At 45.2% G+C, this 19,683-nt stretch overlaps 2 protein-coding genes and 1 long non-coding RNA gene across 3 annotated transcripts in view; 1 reads left to right on the top strand and 2 right to left on the bottom strand.

Annotated features, from left to right (window-relative positions):
- LOC149331763 (membrane metallo-endopeptidase-like 1) overlaps positions 1–19,683 on the top strand; it is a 607,819-nt gene that overhangs the window by 181,417 nt on the left and 406,719 nt on the right. The gene's annotated exons all lie outside the window — the stretch shown is intronic.
- LOC149331768 (uncharacterized) lies at positions 5,295–6,591 on the bottom strand. The gene is made up of 2 exons (XM_089555564.1): positions 6,418–6,591; positions 5,295–5,699 (listed from the first exon to the last, which is right to left on the bottom strand). The coding sequence occupies exons 1-2, from the start codon at positions 6,550–6,552 to the stop codon at positions 5,310–5,312; spliced, it is 525 nt and encodes a 174-aa protein (XP_089411690.1). The 5' UTR covers positions 6,553–6,591; the 3' UTR covers positions 5,295–5,309.
- Positions 8,531–12,273, bottom strand: LOC149331769 (uncharacterized). Its single transcript, XR_016284856.1, has 3 exons — positions 12,177–12,273; positions 11,806–11,883; positions 8,531–8,690 (listed from the first exon to the last, which is right to left on the bottom strand). It is a non-coding gene; the product is annotated as an uncharacterized LOC149331769 (long non-coding RNA).

Below are 19,683 nucleotides of genomic sequence, written 5' to 3' on the forward strand. Positions count from 1 at the left end.
ATTACAGGTGTACGATGATGGGCAGGACCGTCGCACGCGTTCCCATCGGACGTTCTTTATGTATTTGCTAATGCAAAAAATGCGTAATGTGTCCACATGGGCAAGAAGTGCTTTGCACCTGGCTGCGACAGGGGGTCCTGCAAATACCAGGTATCGCTTCTCAATGCTCGCAAAGATGGAAATTGCCTGGAAGAGTTGTGAAAGGCTATTCGCCTTAGCGAACGTAGCGCATTTCGACAGTCGTTGTGTCAGCCGAAGTAGATTAGCTGAAACGTGCTGCAAAGCCTGACTTCTACAACCTCACCACCACTGAAATGCTTTCATCGCGATGAATTTAGTTGTGCTAAGTACAAAGTGGACCAAACAGAACACCTTCGTTGCAATTTCGTTGCATTGAGAATACAACAATTCAGCAAAAAAAAAATATCTGGGACTCGCAAATAGTGCAGCTTGAGAAAGCTCTCGAAGCTGGCAGCTGAGATGGCAAATGTGCAATGTGATCTGGGTACGAACAGGCGACCTTCAAGTGATCGAAGGAGGGCCCTTCTCGAGCGGGTTGTACGAAGCTTCAAACTATCATTAGAGCGGGGTAAAGCAAAACCGTTGAGCTGCGGAGAAGCTTTGGAAAACGGGAACCGAGAGCATTAGCTCTTTGATAGCTGATACGACCCAAGCTTGCTACACAAACAGTCGTCTGCCAAAGATACCAAACATATTTGGTGCTGGTTGCGTTTATGTGTTTCGCTTCTATCTTTTCTATATTTGAAGTTTTCTTTTAAGCATTCAAGTAGACGTATTTCGGATTCCTCCCCGAGATGAGCAACCTCCTTATTATCTTTGACATTATCTTCTTAGGATAAAAATAAGAAACGTCGACTTCAAGGTTCCTTGTCGTTATTACAGAGTCTAGAATTCACAAAGCGATTATACGCTCTTCAAAGTGTGCCATAACATGATACACGTGGTAACAAGCTGGATAAAAGCATTTATGTTGGCGCCTATGTAGGCATTTATTGCATTGATGCTCTTGCACCTCTCTGAATGCATGTTACACAGTGCCCGCTGGAGTGTTTTCAATAAATGCTCTTATATCGACAGCGTTTCTCCTAAACTTCAAAGTTACAGTGTAATACAGTGATAGGATGAGAAGACAGCTGCTGGCGGCATCAAATAAGCGTTCACTCATGCCGTTTCGAGTGGAATTATAATCCGGAAATTGTTAAGAAATATGAGAGAGAGAGAGAGAAAACTTTATTTACAAAGGAATTCGGGGCACGCCCCAGGGTCCCCGCACGACCCCACTGCACTCAAGTGTTTATGTTCCTGAGGTCCATAACACTGGCAGAAATATGAAGCGTCTTCCCTCGTAACGAGCACAAGTGGTTTTAAGCGGACGAGAGCTGCCTATTGCGGCTGCCCCGTGCCTAAAAGTTGCTCTAACTGGCCACGCCATCAGCCGCCTTGAACTCCTCTTACATAGGACGTTTTCTTCCGCACATGAACCATTGCTGTCCCTTACACGCCAACCCTTGTGAGATAAGCCATGAGGTTATCTTGTTTTTCTTGTCACGAAACTTCCGCCGTTGTTGCATCTAGACCTAGCGCACGCCGCTAAGGTCGAGTTGTTAATCTCAACCAGATAGCAGAACGTAGCCGGCGCCCACTGTTATATTTGCAGGAAGACGTCCATTAAGATTTGATATATTAGCGAACCTAACCTGCAAAATTTCTGTGGAATTTCATATTGAAATTATAGAGGCTAGAATTGTACATTGACATGTGCGGAAAAGGAAACAGCATCGCTTAGATTTATAGCATGATTAACTGGAACACTTGACGGGAGTGTACTCATCACGACGACGATCACAAGGCATGATACAGGAAGCACAGCGCACAACACGTTCCCCGGTTGCTTCAGCTTCTCTGTCTTTTACATAAACACTTGATGCAGCTGCATAAAGCCACTTCGTGCATACTTAAACCATGGAATTGATAACATTGTGGTGTTATTACATGTATAACCTAGGTCATAGGGGACATTTGCACGAATATTATGAATGTTATAATGTGATACCGGTTGAAATCAGTCCAATCTTGAGAACCAGATGAACATGTCCTTTGGACTGCAGATTTTCTAAAGTAATAAATTCTCTTAAGCTTATCTGCGTACTGTCTCCGAGTCAGGAGTCGAGGACGTGTTGCAGGTCATGCCCACGACATAGCCATCAGGAGCAGATGATATCTGGATGAGCAATATAGTGAGAAACTTTGAGAGTATAAAAGAATTACTGTTTTATAACATCAAAGAAACGCCCATTAGAGTTGAAATCCTGATAGCTTGATATCTAGTATGCAAGACCAATGCACAAAAATGGATCAGGAGGGCTCATAGCAAGTATACACTGGTCGAGCCGCCGCGGTGGCTCAGTGGTTATGGCGCTCTGATGCTGGCCCGAAAGACAAGGGTTCGATCCCGGCCACGGCGGACGCATTTCTATGAAGGCGAAATGCTAGAGGCCCATGTACTGTGCGATGTCCGTGCACGGTAAAGAACCCCAGGAAGCCGAATGTTCCGGAGCGCTTCACTACGGCGTCCCTCATAGCCACAGGAGCTTGGGGAGTTAAACCCCATAAGTAAAAAAAAAAAAACTGATCCCAATACTAAAATCTCCAGCAAGCATTATAAAAGATAGCCCATTTGGTCATGACGCGTCGTTGTGCAGGAAACACAATTGTTAAAGGTCCACTGAAGAGGAATCTGAACTTACATTTTTGCCGCGGGAACTCGATCTACATGTTTCTAGCATTCTTAGAAACTGCGACTTATTGCCCTGTATGGCCGATTTCTCAAATTAAATTGAATTAACGGCCGGCTCCGCCCTTTTTTTAAATTCTGCCTCGTACGGTGGGCGGAGTCGACCAACGCGTGGAGTGCCTTTCACCCAGTCCCGTGGCGGCTTGCCGCTCTGCCATCGGCGGAGTAATACGTAGTAGTCCGTAGAAGCAAATAGTCCGAACGTATTTTTATTTCTGCGGGCTTATTTTGCGGCTATATTATTTGCGAATGAAACTATTTATTCATGGAAATCTAAAAAACAAAATAAAGCGAAAGCAAAGCCTCCACGGAGCTGGCTGAAAGGAACTTCACGCGTTGGTCGACTCCGCCCATCGTACGAGGCAGAATTCAAAAAAAAAGGGCGGGAGCCGGACGTTAATTCGATTTAATTAGGGAAATCGGCCATACAGGGCAATAAGTTGCAGTTTCTAAGAATGCTCGGAACGTGTAGGTCGAGTTCCCGCGGCAAAAAGACAAGTTCAGAATCCTCTTCAGTGCACCTTTAAGCATGGATCAGTGTGGTTTTTGCAAAGGAGGCAGTACTACAAACCTGCTCGTACCTTATCAATTTATTTAGTATCCAATAAAATAAAAATTTATAACTTACTACTTTGTCGGCCTAGGGAGAGCCTTCGATACGTACAATAAACCAATAGATATTACCGCAAAAACTTGATAACTACACTGATCGATGCACAGTTTCCATGCTGACTTGTGCATTGGCCGGCGTAGGTTACAGTAGTTTCCTCAGACACTGAATATTTTGTTGCTTTTTCTGGCATTAGTAGAGATTTGTTTGAATCAGTTTACTGGAGGTAACTGAAGTCGGCATAAAAATTAAAACGAATTTGAAAAATTGGGTTCGGTATTTGCAAGGCGTGGCAATTTAACTTGTGCGCTCGTATGACAGCGAAACCATTTTTAACGCAGAAATTAGTTTTATTATTCTATGGCTTATGGACATCTATGGAGCTATTAGGATACTGACACTTGTACATTTTAGACTGTCGAGTCGACGTATGAGCAGTTCTGCTATAAGGTGAGAAGGTATCTGAACCGTTATTGCCGACTGATTAACGGGTCTTCGTGAGTATTAATATATTGCATTCTAAGTATCCCGTTAGGTTGCATCTTTCATCTCTCTTTAGCATTAGTCTTCGAAAGTTGGTGCAAAGACTTTTAGGGAAGTGTCACAGCATGGGCAAGAATTCTGGCCTGTGCGGCCAGAATGATGCGATCTGGTCGGAAACTGTTTTGTAGAAAGACGCGATTCCCTTCCTTCGCTTCTGAGTCCTCAGGATCATAGCGGTATGATTATGATCCAGCTAGAAACTTCTCCACCACAATCATCGGCAAAACAAAGTTTGGAGGTTGAGTGCTTAGCCAGCATAAAAAGACGTCCATAAGTTTGACACTGAGCGCTGCGCTGTTCCAGAGCAAACAGTGTCAGCCCAAAGGATTTTCATAATTCACAAGTTTTTGACGTCGAGCCCTTTCCATACAACCAACAACTTCGTGGCTATACACAACACAGCTAGAGATGCAAAGAAATCTCAATGTTTCATACGCTGCGCCGACATGTCGAGCTGCCACAACACTTAAAAGCGCATTCCCTCCACCCTGCCAACAGGTGCTGTGTGTACTTGGCTCGTAGTTCCTCCTCTCTCAGGTGGCACCAAATGTGAACATGATTTCTCAGAGCTTTGGCAGAGTTCCCTCTTCCCCCTCTATTGTCATCCTTGAAAAGGAGTCCAAAACGACCCCGGGACGCGTCGTAGATATTCACGATTAGAAAAATTGTACCAAATCCTGCCGTCCTATTCCCTTAGAGAAGGACTCTTCGTCTCTGGAGCTTCAAAATCAGCGAGCTAAGGTGAGAGCGGTATGCTCAATGCGTATGACATTGCGAAGCGCTTGCTATAAACAGTATTACGCGCTATTGCCGGCATGTAGTAAAATTACTTTATTTTCATCATAAAAAAGACAGTCATAGAGTGAGCAAGAATGAAGGCGGTTGAGGCTCGACAAGGTTCACATCCCCTGTACGGCGGACAACGGCATGCGACAGTATTTGTGGCACTCCAGAACTTGCAATCATAATTTCCCACGCATAATTTAACTGTGAAGCACACAGAAGCTAATAAAAGACAATAATCAGCCCAGCGCAGCGACGCAAACATCTTGATGGGCATGGAAAAAGAAAAGAACAATAAGAGCACTTATAAACCAGTTCCCAGACGCGAACAGTCTTATAACTTCACAACAGCCAAGGGCCAAAATGGGACGCTTTATACAAAAAATTATTTGAAAGGCTGCTGTAGCTAATGGTCGCTATACAGTGGTACTAAAGCAGCTGCTCACAAAGGAAGGAAGGTATGCGACCACTTGACACACATATTTTGCTCTCACTGCTGGTAACACGCAGCGCGGTGTGTGTTCATTGTCTCCTTATGGAAATTCTCGCCTGCTTCAGCTAGAGTTTTGGTGTCAGCTCATCACGCAGCTTGTTCGGGATCGCAGGTACGATGTGGTCCTCTGCCAAAGACTTCTGGATGGCGGCTGTGGCGAACATTTCCGCTTGGGTGTGCTGCGCGCTTTGCGATAGTTCGTTGCCCTCTCTGTCATCTCGGCAGTCGACAGTGGTTCGTGGAGACGAAAGTGAGAACGTTATAGGCATTTGACTAATGATAGGATACGCTATACAGCCGTTATCAGTCATCATATGGATATCCTGAATGTGAAATGGGATCTCAAGCAGAATGCTCAGGCCGTGATGTGTAACATTGCATGAGCTGCCGAATCCAATGTCCCATTGAAGAGATGTTACCAGAGGCTTTTCGGACGTCAGGTTAACTTGCACCACCTGCGAAGAATGCGGGTCCATCAAACAGTTAATCACATGTCCCTATTTTACAGGCCCGTCTAGAATATATTGGGTTCTAGCGGCGCTTGCCTGCAGAAGTTTCCGGTTGAGCTGTTACTTGAATAACTCTCTTAAAGAGATATAAGCGTGAAAACAGGTAAGCTTAAAGCGGCGACTTAGTAGCACCGCATGGGTGCGGTGTTAACTCAGCCTACTCTTAGCGATAATTCCCGTTCATTCTAAACAATCGAGAAGGTGTTCGGAAATTTCTAGTTTTAAGACATCTACCGAGTTTTTTTAGCACTTATTTTTTTCTTCCACTGTTTCTGTTCAAAAACCTACAGTCCGTTTATTGGCGCAAAAGAAATTTAATGTTTTATATAACGAAAGTCCCGTTGTATATTTCGAGTACTGTCCAAAAGCTGCGTAAATTCACGTGCGACAGTCTGCAACAACAAAGGCACTTTGGGTGAAGTCAGACAACGACACTCAGTTCATTCAAACACTTGCCGGCTCTTTGTAGCCCATATAAATTGCCTTACTGCTGCATATCGATATGGCTGAAATGTTGTCTGCAGGCTTGTGCCCTCACTAAAATTTAATATCTCGTAAGCAAGAATCCAGATGCACAAATACAATGAACCACTGGTGCGAGACATGTTTTCTGTTTGTAGATTTGTACACAACTAATAACGCATCACGTGCAGGCAAAACGTACCACAGATTCCATTAATATTTCGTCCTGGGAGACACCACGGAGCGGTCCCTTCCGCCGAAGCCAGTTGAGACCAGCAACCATGTAAGGCTGAGAGTACGGGCCCTGATTTTCAGGCTTCAGTCGGGAGGCGTACATGGGTAGCTAGCATATCGTAGAGTTTTGCGTCCAGGTTCTTTTCCAGGCGGTTTTCGACCGCTGTCGGAACGCTGTCTCTTCTTTGACGCAGTATGCGCCCTGAAATTAAAACAGCGCGAGTAAACAAATCGTCATAGTTCATTGAAGCGGATTAACTGCTGACGAACAAATTAAAATAAGTAATAAAGGGCTGAAGGCTTAGCAATGCTAAGCACGAAATATTCTGCGAAATCACATTGGGCCACCCAAATTTTAGGGGTGGGCCAAACCCGTTCTGAGTGCGCCCCAGGCCATTTCCGAACGTGGGTAAAGCAGGCGCCGCACTGGCCCTCTCTGATTTCTCTCCTCTTTACCCTGCAGTTCACTCTCGCAGGCTTCGAGCACCCTCTCCACCGATGCCCAGTCCAGAAGCGGGTCACCTTTAAAGCGAGACCATCAGACTTAACATCACACGATTACTCCTCCGTCACTTGCTGTGGACTTGCCCGGCTACAGCTTCCGTGAGACGACGTTTCCTAAGAAAGGTTGGCCTGCGATGGGACATTGCAGACGACTATAGCAAGTGGAGTCAAGATAATCGCTTTATCGCGAACTTTTGCCTCTTTCCTTTTTCATTATGCCTAATGGCAACAAGCTCGAATAAAAAAAAAATACTCCTCCGTCAGTCCCAATAGTTCCTGATTGGATAGGAGGGTGATGACGTCACTGCCTGCCCCACACTGCAAGTGGCAACCTTGCCGCAGTAGCATGTCGCCATTAAAATCATTAAATTCAATCATTACAGCACCAGCTATACAACTGCTAATGCTTTAAGTTTGCTTTAAGCAATGCTTTAACGACGCAGCACGGCTCGTCGTAAGGTGTGTTCCGGTGCAGAAGGGCAATTTTGTACAGGCAAGCCTAACCACAGGAGCGAAGCATGCCTCTATTCACCTTTGCAGAACGGCACTTGTGTAAACAGCGAAAGCACGAACGAACAAAAATGAGAGCTCATGCTAGAGGCGTACACTGGGAGACTAAGCATGAGGAGGTCTTGATATAGCAGTAGGACTCATTTTTTCATTTCGAATTCGAGTATACTCTATTACCTCTAGCATTTTGCCCTAGAACCCCTAGAACATTCCACACGCAAGCGCTTTTGCTTAAATATGAGATGTTTCCGACCACCAAGCTATTTATACCACGCTTTAAAACGAGAAATTAGTAATAATAAATCTTTTCTTCATTGACTGGCTAACCCTGAAATAAGTTGCAAAGTACACTAGATAAGAAACATCGATCAGTAAAATATTAAAATATACAGAACAACATACCGCTTTCAATTAAACACAAGAAAAAATACTACCACGTCTCATAAATGACGGGGCTTGTGAAAACCAAGTTGCTTTTAATGAGCAACCTCGCGTTCCTATATGTAATTTCACTTCTACGAGCCACGGTGGGAAGTGTGCTTCAAATCCGGCAGGCAGGTTGCAGCCTGCTACGGTGGGCACGTTGTGATGACGTCACAGGGTCACGTGACATAGGAATAGGTGGGGCACGGGCTTTTCCGCTCACGACAGCGCCGACGATGGCGACGCCGAATTTTTTGCAGAACGCGGCCGCTGGAGAACTTTCTTGTCTACGCGATCGCTCTACTCTTTCCAGTTATTATAAAAAAAGTTTTTAGCTCATTAGAAAGATAGCTTTGTTCACTTTTTAATGGTATGCGTTGTTACTAGCAAGAAATGTTGGTACGAATGAAAAGAGAGAAAAAATAATGCACAAATGAATACTTTGTTCAACTTCCTACTTGCGCGAAGATCTTTGAAAACACTACTGCATGAAATAAAAAAAGGCGGTTTCGATGGCCTAATAAAAGCGACTGGTGCTCTTTCAGCTCTTCGCTCCTCGAAGTGGTCGGATATGTGTTAGCGGCTCTCCACCACTGACTGCTACGACATTACTTCCAGGCAGTGATCGATGTTAGTTCAAACCAAAAGGGGCCAGGGTCTTTTCCAACTGTGTCAGCTTAAACAGCCGCTGAAGGGGACGTTCTCATCCACGAATTTCTGCTCCTCGGTCACCGGTGAGTCCCTATCCATGGATGTAGTCACCTCTCTCCGTTTTAAGTTCACAGCCAGGGATTCCGTCCCGATCTGCAAATAACGACATTTCGTACTCACGTCAATTCCTTGCACAGTTTAAATCATCACACTGTGAGCACGCACCATAACCACATTGATAAATTGTTAACTTCGTCGCATGAATCGTAATCGTGGCCAATGCAGGAATAAATTTACAGGGTAAAATATCGCCGCTCATTGCTCGGGAGTTTTGTCGGCCTGGTTTCCGTCCAAATGACCTGCATTAATTCACGACGTACTGCTTAAAAGAGCTTTAAAATTCTCGTTTCCCGTTTTCTTTTTGTGCTAATTCACAATATCGTCGAATTCAAGTGGGCTAACTGCTCAGGGTATTAAATTGCCGCCCGCAGTAACGACGTCGTAATGGTAGACACTCAGGGCATCCAAAAGCAAATTAGAGAGATTTAGAATAGGGGGCCACAAGGCTTCGGGCCCGAAGGAAGTAGCAGGCCTCAAAGATAGTCTTGAGAACATTACACTAATAGAGCGTCATTACGACCGAGGAGATAAATGATAAAAAATAAAAATAAGAACATGAAAGTGTTTTTCATATATCTGGTCCCATTTCGGTAGCACTAAAGTTACACGTGATAACCGAAAGGAATGCAAAATACAACGAACTCTTTTACCTTTTTTTTGGATTGTTTGCAATGTGCAGTGCCATTTCGGCCGGAACACGCAGTGCTAACTTTGGCAAATGTAATTATTTTTCGTTTGATTTACGTCCGGATCAATAAAAATTACTGCATGAGTAACAAAAAAAAAAAAACTTCCCCAGTGTCAATTCTTTGAGGTCGCTTTTTAGACCAAAATCGTTTACCTGTTCGAACCTTTCGAGCTCTCTGACGTCCGACGGCGCGCGCCCTAACCTAGCACCTATGTAAACGCGGAAGCCATCATCATCATAAGCTTGACTACGTCCACTGCAGGGCAAAGGCCTCTTCCATGTTTCTCCAATTAACTCTGTCTTGCGCCAGTTGCGGCCACCGTATCCCCGCAAACTTCCTAATCTCATCCGCCCACCTAACTTTCTGCCGCCCCCTGCTACGCTTGCCTTCTCTTGGAATCCACTCTGTCACCCTTAAAGACCACTGGTTATCTTGCTTACACATTACATGCCCTGCCCCAAGCCCACTTCTTCCTGTTGATTTCGACGAGGATGTCATTAACCCGCGTTTGTTCTCTCACCCACTCCGTCCGCTTCCGATCTCTTAACGTTGCACCTATCATTTTTCTTTCTATAGCTCGCTGCGTTGTCCTTAACTTAAGCTGAACCCTCTTTGTTAGCCTCCACGTTTCTGCCCCATAGGTGAGTACCGGCACACGGAAGTAATCTGAAAATTTGGGACACTTTATCGCTGAAATTTTGTGGTGTTAACATGTTCAGACAAAGCGAAAGCTTCGTTCGCCATTCGTTTGCCGTGAAGGTAAGAGATGGAGTGGCGGCAAGGATGAATCGGTGGTGAAGCTAGACGCCCCGCCATGAAGGGCGCCGCCATGTTGCCTGAACGGAATTTTGGCAGAAATTGTTGGAGAGGTTAAAAATGCATGATGAAAAAAGAGCGCAAACTAACAGGACACACGCGAGGAAAAGTCACCAGATGTGCAACTTAAATTTTAACGAAAAGGGGAATGTATAAGTACAGGCGACCACCGCAAACAGCGAATGACGCATGGTGAAAAGGTGAAACACATTAGAAAAGCGGATAACTGCAGAGAGTTATTAGTCAGGAGCTGAAAGTAGCCGGCTATCTATGTAGCGAAATTCTTTGTCTGGCAAGGCCACTCAAGACTGATTGGCAAACCGGTTAACCTTTTTCGTAACGAAAGAGGCTTCTATCACATCAAGCGTCGCCTCGTCCTGACGTCGGAACTGGATGCGGTGCTGGGAAAGTGTGGCGCGCATTTAGAGTTTCGACAGGGTACTGTGTATCGTGAAGGGCGCACGGGCCATGCCTGGTGCCACCGCTCGTCATGGTTGCGAGGATTAAGGAAGACCCCTTGTTTGCCCCCTCCACCCCCCCCCCCCCCCCCACCAACTCCTCGAGATATAAAAGCACTGAGCTAACCGCAATAAACGCCTTTTATTCGCTGACCCATCTCGGTTGATACATACTGGGAGACGATCACGAGAGTCTCTGCCTAGTAATTCGGCGCGCTTGAAATAACGCACGTTCAAGCACCGGCCATTGTGACCGAGGTACACATTGTTGCATGAAAATAGAATTCTGTAAGCTACGTCCTTTCTACTTTTTTATGAAAGGCAACATGCGCTTAGTTGCGAATGCACTCCGGTTCCCTCGGACTTTTTTCTCACTGAGGCTACAACTATGGGGCCCGATGTGAACATTCGTTGGGGTCAAGCCTGACTAAAAATTGTGCTTCATTTTATTACGTACGGCGTGGTGAAGGTAGCCTTGCCTTTGTAAAATATGGCCCTTAATAAGGGATGTGAGTGGCCGTAACCGATAACTGCGTGCACGTCATACGCGTACTCCGTGAGTGCAAATAACACAATGCTGTCCCTACCTGCCGGTGTCTGACACCCTCGAACGCCATGTTTGAGCAGCTCTCGACGGCTAGCGTCGTCAAAAATTATCTTACATGTTGCTATAGCTACGGGTCATCCCCGGGACTCACTGCCGTCTATAATTATAGACAGAAGACACTATTGCATCGTGGCACTACAACGGCAATGACCCCGTCCTGCTGGGCAGAGGGCATTGCAAATTAAGCTCGCACCATACTGAAGAAAACCTGCGTTGCTCGATCAAACAGTTCCCGAGAAAAATGCTTAGAAGCCAAACCACCCCAATAATTCTGTCATGTTCTATAATTTTCACGCGCAATCAGCTCTGTTAATTCCATGTCGTGCTATTTATACAGATATATATTTCTACAAACATGGGAATTTAAGCACAGGCATGACTTTAAGGCAACAGTGTACTCGGTCTCATTAAAAATAATTATTTCACATTCACGTTCTTACTGAATACCAAGCCTGAAGCAGTAGCGCTATTTCAAGATAGGAAGTTACGTGCTAAGCTATACGAGCTCTTTACATTTCGTGCTTTTTGACTGAGTGCGATATGAAAGTTGTTTCGCATATGCAGGCGTGTTAACTTACCACTGAAGCCACAATAACCGTCAAAGTTACAGCCGCCACAGTCAATGCCGCCATCGGATGACTTTTGATGACAAAACTCTGCGAAAAAAGTGAAAATATTGAAGCGTGAGAACAAGTGTGTAAAGGCGTTAACAAATTACTAAACCCTTGCCATGTCCTTGGTTATACATTGCAATATAAACAATTTTTTCTAACGCGAACACACACCTAAATAGTACAAGTTGGCGCTAAGTGAACGATTTTAAATTTCGTGGAAAACCGGTGCATCCATCAGTCTCTCGAACTAATAGAAACGAATGGGCACTGCGCGCGCTTCGGTATTTGACAATGCTTCAGAACATGGTGGCGGAAGAAAGGCTCGAGAGACCTACCACTTACAGCTGGGCACAGTGGCACTGGCAGGAAGCAAATAGATAGATGTGAGCGGCAGTTATATATGTACAGTGGAAGAAAAAGAGGTGCTCCGACGGATCGGCGCCGGTGTGGCAAGAGCGACCACTTATACTTCGTTTCATTTACGAGCTGCAGCGCTGTGAAAGGTATGAAAGTAGTCCGCCTGATGGGACGCGTGGTACTCAGCGCTTGTTTTCTGGCCGAGTGGTCCAAGACACGACATAGCGACAGCGTGTCGTCAGTGATAATCGCGCATTTGATCAAGATCATGACAAATAAATCATGGAATAAACATACAGGCAAAGCATTTATTACCTTTTGCTCACCACAAGTACGCACTATTTTTGATCGCGGATGTAAGCAGCGCAAGCAATAGCGCCAGCATCGACAGCGTTACACCTCATGTATGAAACAGAGTACAATGTGACCGCAAGTGAGCACACCGATAGGGTCACGGCAAGCGTTCAGCAGGCTCTCTCTACCGATAATGCTTGCGTTGCTATGTGGCAGCGGCACACGCGGCAAAAATTGCAGCCTCAGTCAACATTCAAAGACTCCAACTTTTATATATACCTGTTTTCTTTGTTTACCCGATTCATGCTGAAGAGGTGGAAGCTTTCGTACCGCTCACTGTCCAAATTATCGAACGCAGAGAATAAGTGTTTGCTGGGCAGAAAAAGGACGTCACTCGCCGCCTCGATGCCTCTAAGCAGGCTACGGCGGCGCGAACTGGGATTTATTTGCTCTTTCTGGCCAATCAGAGAGCCGTTTCATGACATCATGCCGCTGATAGCGATGCCGGCATCTAAGCTTAGAGGTGTAAGAGGATGAGTTGGACCGTCCCACGCGTTCCCTTCGATTGGGAGTGTACTTTCAGGATTAGATTAGCTGTTTTTTTTTTGTGCATTCGCTGATGAAAACATTCACACTTATTTGCCGATAGGTTCAAGAAGTGGTTTTCACTTGGCTGCAAATATCAGGTCTCGCAAAGAAGTGCTCGCAAAGAAGGAACTCGCTTCAAGGAGTGGCGAAAGGTCCTTTCCCTTAGCGACCGTGTTCTCCTGACTATGAATACGAAGAGCATTTTGACAGTGGTTACGTCAGTCGAAGTGTATTTGCTGAAACTTGCTGCTGAGACTTACGTGTACAACCCCACCACCGCTGGAGTGCTTGTATCAGGTTGAATTTGCGTGTCCTGACCACAACGTGGATCAAAGAGTACATTTTCCAAATTTCGTTGTATCGAGGATATAATCATTCAGCAAACAAAAACGAGCTGTAGTCATCAGTAGCGGATCTTAACAAAGCTCAAGAAGCAGGCAGATGAGACGGCAAATATTAAAGGGGATCTGGGTTCAAACAGGCGACTTTTAAGTCATCGAAAGAGGGCCCATCTCGCGCGGGTTGTATGAGGCTTCAAACTGTGATCAGAGCGCTGTAATGCAAAATTGTTCAGCTGCGGAGAACCATTGGCAAAAGAAAACCGAAAGCATTAGCTGGTTGATAGCTGATACGACCCAAGCTTGCTACAAAATAAGGCTTCTGACAAAGAAACCAAACATATTAAGTTCTGATTGAGTCTCTGTGTTTCGCTTCAATATTTTCTATATTTAAATGTTTGTTATAAGCATTCAAGTAGAAGGATGTCCGATTCCTTAACAGAGATGAGCAACCTTCTTATTATCGTTGACATTGTTTTAGGATGAATATAAGAAATTTCGACTACAAGGTCACCTCTCCTTATTAGATCGTGTGTAGAATTCCCAAACCGATTATACACTCTTCAAAGTGTGCCCTAACATGACACACGGGGCAGAGAGGTGAATTCAATGATATGTGTTGACGCCTATGCAGGCTTTTATTGATGTGGTGCTCTGGCACCCCTCTGAATGCATGTTGCACAGTGTCCGCCCGAGTCTTTCCAATAAATCCTCTTATATCAATAGTGTTTCTCCTGCAGTTAAAGCTTACAGTTGAATGCAGTTATGTGCTGAGAAGACAGTTGCTAGCGCCACCAAATGAGCGGTAACTCATGCGGTCCGGGGTCGAAATATATCCGGGAATGTGGGAAGAAGTATAAACGGACTTCCCTCCAAACAATCACAGTCCTTTAAAGCGGGCGTGCATCATATATGCATCGAAATCAAGCGCCCCCCATGCTTGGCGCGCCCTTGGAAGCGGCAGGCAAATGAGTGACAGAAAAGTGGTCAAGTAGTATTGGGGAAAAAACTCTCCAGGACGCGTTTCCAACGAACGTCTGCTTTCACTCCTCCACATTGAAACGCGTGAGTCCGACTATCACTTCCGGAAGTTTAGTTTTAATCTACTGCCTAATAACGCAACTATCAGCATTTGTTCCAGGCTATTCATCCTGGAGAGTTTTGTCCCGTTTAGTACAAGTTTTATCCCCATTAGTACAAGTTTTGCCGACCCGTCGCTAAGAGTCACACTAACTGGCCTCGCCTCCCGCCGCTGTTCGAACACCTGTTATATGAGACTTTTTTTTCCTCACATGAGCCATTGCTCCCCCTTACACACCAGGCACTCGTGAGATAAGCCATGCGGTTATCTTGTTATTCTTGTCACGAAACTTCCCCCGCTCTTTCATCTAGAGCGCGCGTCCGCCGCTAAAGCTACCAATGTCAGCCAGGTAGCATCAAGTGCCCGGCGCACACAGTTACATTTGAAGCAAGATGTTCACTAAGATTTCCTGTTATATAATGACTTCCAGCGTACCTAACATGCAAAATTTCTGTGGAATTCGGTATTGAAATATAACAGGGTGACTTGTACAGGGAGATTGCGGAGCTTGCTGTTTGCTTAAAAGCAAATAGCATCGCTCAAATTTACGGTAGGACTATTTGGAGCACTTCTCGGGAGTGTACGCATCATGTCTGTAATCACAAGGCATTATGCATGAACCATAGCTTATAACACGTTCCTCGGTTGATTCAACTTATCTGCCTTGTACATAAACACGTGATGCAGCTGCATAAAGCCAGCTCCTGCATACTTAAACCATGGAAGTGACCACATTGTGATGTTATTACATGTATACCCAAGGCCATAGGACCCCTTTGTGCGAATGTTATTAATGTTATAATGTGATACTCAATGAAATCAGTACAAGCTTGAGAACCAGATGAACATGTACTTTGTACTGCATATTTTTGGACAAAATAAATTCTCTTAAGCTTATCTGCTTACTCTCCCGGAGTCAGGAGTACGTTACGTGTTGCTCGTTATGCACACGACAATGACACTAGGAACATATTGTATCAGGATTGGCAATTTAGTGAGAAACTTTAACAGTATAAAATAATTATTTCTGTATAACATAAACGAAACAGTCATTAATAGAGTTGTAAACCTGACCGACTTGAAACCTATTTGTTAATACCAATATACAAAAATGAATCTAGAATGGTTCACGGAACTATACACTGATCTAGCCGCCGCGGTAGCTCAGTGGTTGTGGCGCTCGGCTGCTGACCCAAAAGACGCGGGTTCGATCCCGGCCACGGGGGACACATTTCGATGAAGGCGAAATGCTATAGGCCTGTGTATTGTGCGATTCCTGTGCACGTTAAGGAACCCCAGAGAGCCGAATGTTCCGGTACCCTTCACTACGGCGTCCCTCATAGCCTCAGTCGCTATGGGACGTTAAATCCAAAAGCAACTATAAAGTGATCGCAATACTCCTTTCTCTAACACTCAATATAAAAAAAAAATAGCCCGTTTGACGCCATTGTGCATGCACACAAATGTTAACCACAGTTTAGTTCTTCAATCTACTCGGGCTTCAACGATTTGGTATCCAATGAAATCAATAATTACAACTTAGTACATACCCTCTTTGCCGCCCTAAAGACAGCGTTTGATACGTACAGTAAACCAGAATGTATGACGGTACATACTTGAAAACTACATTTATCAGTGTACAGGTCTTGTGCATTGGCCTGAATAAGTTTCAGTATAGTTTCGTAAGCAGTTGAGTATTTTGATACTTTTGCTGGCATCAGTAGAGACTTGGTTGAAGCAGTTTACTTAGGGTAATAAGGTCAGCATAAAAATTAATTCTGCGCTAAGATGTTTTAATTATGGAGATATAATTTACTCTTTAAACGTGTTTTCAAAATTGGGTTCGGTATTTGCAAGTTGTAGCAATGTAACTTGTGCGCTCATTGGATAGCCGAGCCATTTTTAACAAAGAAATTAGTTTAATTTTTGCACGACTCACGAATACCTATGATCCTACTTAGATACTGGCTCTTAAAACTTTTATACTGTCACTCGATGTATGAGCAGTTTTGGTACAGGAGGGGAAGAAATCTCAATCGTTATCACCGAGGGATAAACATCTTTTTGTGAGTATCAACATCATACGTTCTCCGGATTCGATTTGGAAGCATGCTTCATTTTTCTCCAGCGTTATTCTTCGAAAGTTGGTGAAAAGATTTCTAGAGAAGTGGCCCCGGATGGTCAAAAATTCTGGCCTCTGCTGCCAGTCTGATACGATCTAGTCGGAAACGGTTTTGTGGAAAGAATTCGTAGATATTAAGATTCCTTTTTCTTCGCTCCTTAATTTACAGGATCATAGGGGTATGATTTTGATCGTGATTTGAAGTTTAAAAAGACAATCTGGAAACGGGATCGAACCTTTGTCTTTCGGGTCAGCAGCCAAGCGCCACAACCACTAAGCCAGCACGGCGGCTTGATCAGTATATATGTCACAAAATTCGGCGCATTTTAGAAACAAGCAAAGAAAAACCGCCGCGCGCACGGCGTCTCGCCGGCGCGAGCCCAACGGGAGAGGGAAAGCCCCGCCGAGCGCGTGCCTCTCTCTCCACCGCCATGGCGTGCGCCGAAGGAATGAGTCATCCACGCCGAATTCTCTGGAACAGACGAGTCGGTTCTACAGCTGACGGGGAGAAAGGGCGTAGACTTGCGTGCACTAAGACACGTCCCCCTCGCCCGTCGGCGTCGGCGCCACTCAAGAACACGCTCGAAACTTCGAGATGCGACCCCCGACCTCTGACCAATGGCGACGCGCGGCCGGTGAGAAGAGGAAAGGGAGACAGCACTGCCAATGCTGCGTGTATGTGCGCGCCTACTCGGGCGCGAACAACAAACAGACGGGAGAGCGAGCCTATAAAAGAAGGACGCTGACAGCTATCAGTCAGTCCGGACCGCCGTTTAAGCTTCATCGAAGCGCGCCCGTTCGACTCCCGGGAAAACACCACTCGGCCAGCATCGGACCAACGAGGCAACGGTCGCCAGTCTGCGGGACGGCATCGTCATGGAACTCTGGTCGTCGGACTGCCGCAGTGCCCGGTGAACAAATTGTGTTTTGTTTGTTTATCTCTCTCTCGTGTGTTAGTGCACTTTAGGTGCAATATTGCCTGTGTATTGTATTCTCTCTCGAGTTTAACTTGCACGCGTTGCATTGTTTTATTAATCACTTTGTATTTGTCTGTACTAGTGATTGTGAAATCCTCTGTATCGTCTCAATTGCTGTATAAACTTTGTTTTGTTTTGTGAACCTTTGGCTCCGACCCATTCTCTGGCTTGCGACCAGCGAAAGCTGGGCACCGGACGCCCAAAAACCTCTTGTCACTTGGTGGCTGGTCTCCGCTGAGCTTGCCACGCTGAGTCGAGGGCAGCTCCTTCGAGTCCGAGACCGCTACCCCCACACGCTCTAAGGGTGTCTGGGAGCTTCCCACTAAAAGTGCGCGAAGTCTGGGTGACAATATAGTTGCCATGAACCCTTCTATACGCATTTTCGTGTATTTTTCTTACAAAAGTAGTTTTCAAGCCGGTCAGGATTTAAACTCTAAGGAGTGTTTCGTTGATGTTATAAATCAATAACTCTTATTTACCTTTCTCACTAAATCACCAATCCTGCTATCATCTGCTTCTGATGGCACTGTCATGGGTATGACTTGCAAGACGTCCTGTACTCCCGACTCAGAAACAATAGGCAGAGAAGCTGAATCAACGTAGCAAGGTGTTATGAGCTGTGTTTCATGTATCAAGCGTCGTGTTGCAGGCATGGTGCGTACGATCCCGTGAAGTGTCCCAATTAGTCATGCGCCGTAAATCTTAGCGATGCTCTTTGCTTTTCCGCATATGACCCTGTACAAGCAAACCTCTTAAACTTCAATATCAAATTCCACAGAAATTTTGCTGGTTAGGTAAGCTGGCAGCCATTATATAATAGTAAATCCTAATGAACGTCTTGCTGGAAATGTAACGGCGGGCGCCGGTTAATTGATGCTTTCTGGCAACTTTAGCAGCGGAGATGAAACAACGGGTGAAGTTTCGTGACGAGAATAACAAGATAACCTCACAGCTTATCTCACGTGTAGCTGGCGTGTAAGTGAGGGCAATGGCTCATGTGCGGAAAAAAAAAACACTGTTGATATGCGAGTATTGAAAACACTCTTGCGGTACTGGGAAACATGCATTCAGAGGGGTGCAAGAGCAGCAATTCAATGAAAGCCTACACAGGCGCCAACGTTTATGGTTTGATCCAGTTTGCTGCCGTGTATATCATGCTACGGCACTAGTTAATGGGTTTAAAGATCGACTTGTGTATTGTACACGTCATTTAATAACGAGAGAGAACGTTGTAGTCGTTGTTTCTTATTTTTGTCTGAAAAAATATTGTAAAACATCAAAAGCAGGTCGACGATCTCGTTTAAGTAAACCGAGATCCGTCTAACAAAACGCTTAAAACGAACTTCAAATACAAAAAACACTGAAGTGAAACGCAGAAACCCAACCAGCACTGCGTATGTTTGGTTTCTTTAGTAGACGCACGTTTACTTGTAGGAAGCTTGGGTTGTATCGACTATGAACGAGCTCATTCACTAGGTTCGTTTTTCCCAAAGCTAATACGCAGCCAAAGGGTTTTGCTTCATCGCGCGCCGCTGCAAATTCGAAGCCTAGTACAAACTGCGCGAGGATGGCTCTCCTTCGATTACTTGGAGGATGGCGGTTGGAACCTGGTTCATCTTTCACATTTGAGGCCTTAGCTTCCAGCTTCGCGAGTTTTTGGTCACAGATAATTTTGTGTGCTGAATGGTGTGCTGATATCCTCATTGCAACGAAATTTAGGAGGCATACTGTTAGAACCACTTTGTGCTCAGCCCATGCAAATTCAACCTGATGCAAGCATTTTAGGGGTCGCGAGTTGCGCGAGTTGTTGGTGAGAGATAATTTTGTTTGCTGAATGGTTGCATCCTCATTGCACGAATTTTAAGAGTCGTATACGGTTAGATCCACTTTTTGCTCATCCCATGCAAATTCAACCCGACGCAAGCATTCCAGCGGTGGTGAGGTTCTACATGTAGGACTTTGAAGCATGTTTTCGCAAATATACTTAGGCTGACGTAATCACTGTCGAGATGCTTTTCGTGCTCATAGTCAGGAGAAAACAGTCGCTAAAGGAAAGTGCCTTTCGCCACTCTTGTAGGAGAATGT

This window comes from Amblyomma mixtum, chromosome 8 (genome assembly GCF_055824585.1).
Source record: "Amblyomma mixtum isolate Tamu chromosome 8, ASM5582458v1, whole genome shotgun sequence".
NCBI classification, from domain to species: Eukaryota; Metazoa; Arthropoda; class Arachnida; order Ixodida; family Ixodidae; genus Amblyomma; species Amblyomma mixtum.

Bases quoted from the DNA above. Each gene is read 5' to 3' on its own strand.
- LOC149331768 (XM_089555564.1), bottom strand. From the start codon at position 6,552: ATGTACGCCTCCCGACTGAAGCCTGAAAATCAGGGCCCGTACTCTCAG. The intron at 5,700-6,417 runs GTACGTTTTGCC...CATTCTTCGCAG, and splicing joins AAATATTAATGGAATCTGTG to GTGGTGCAAGTTAACCTGAC.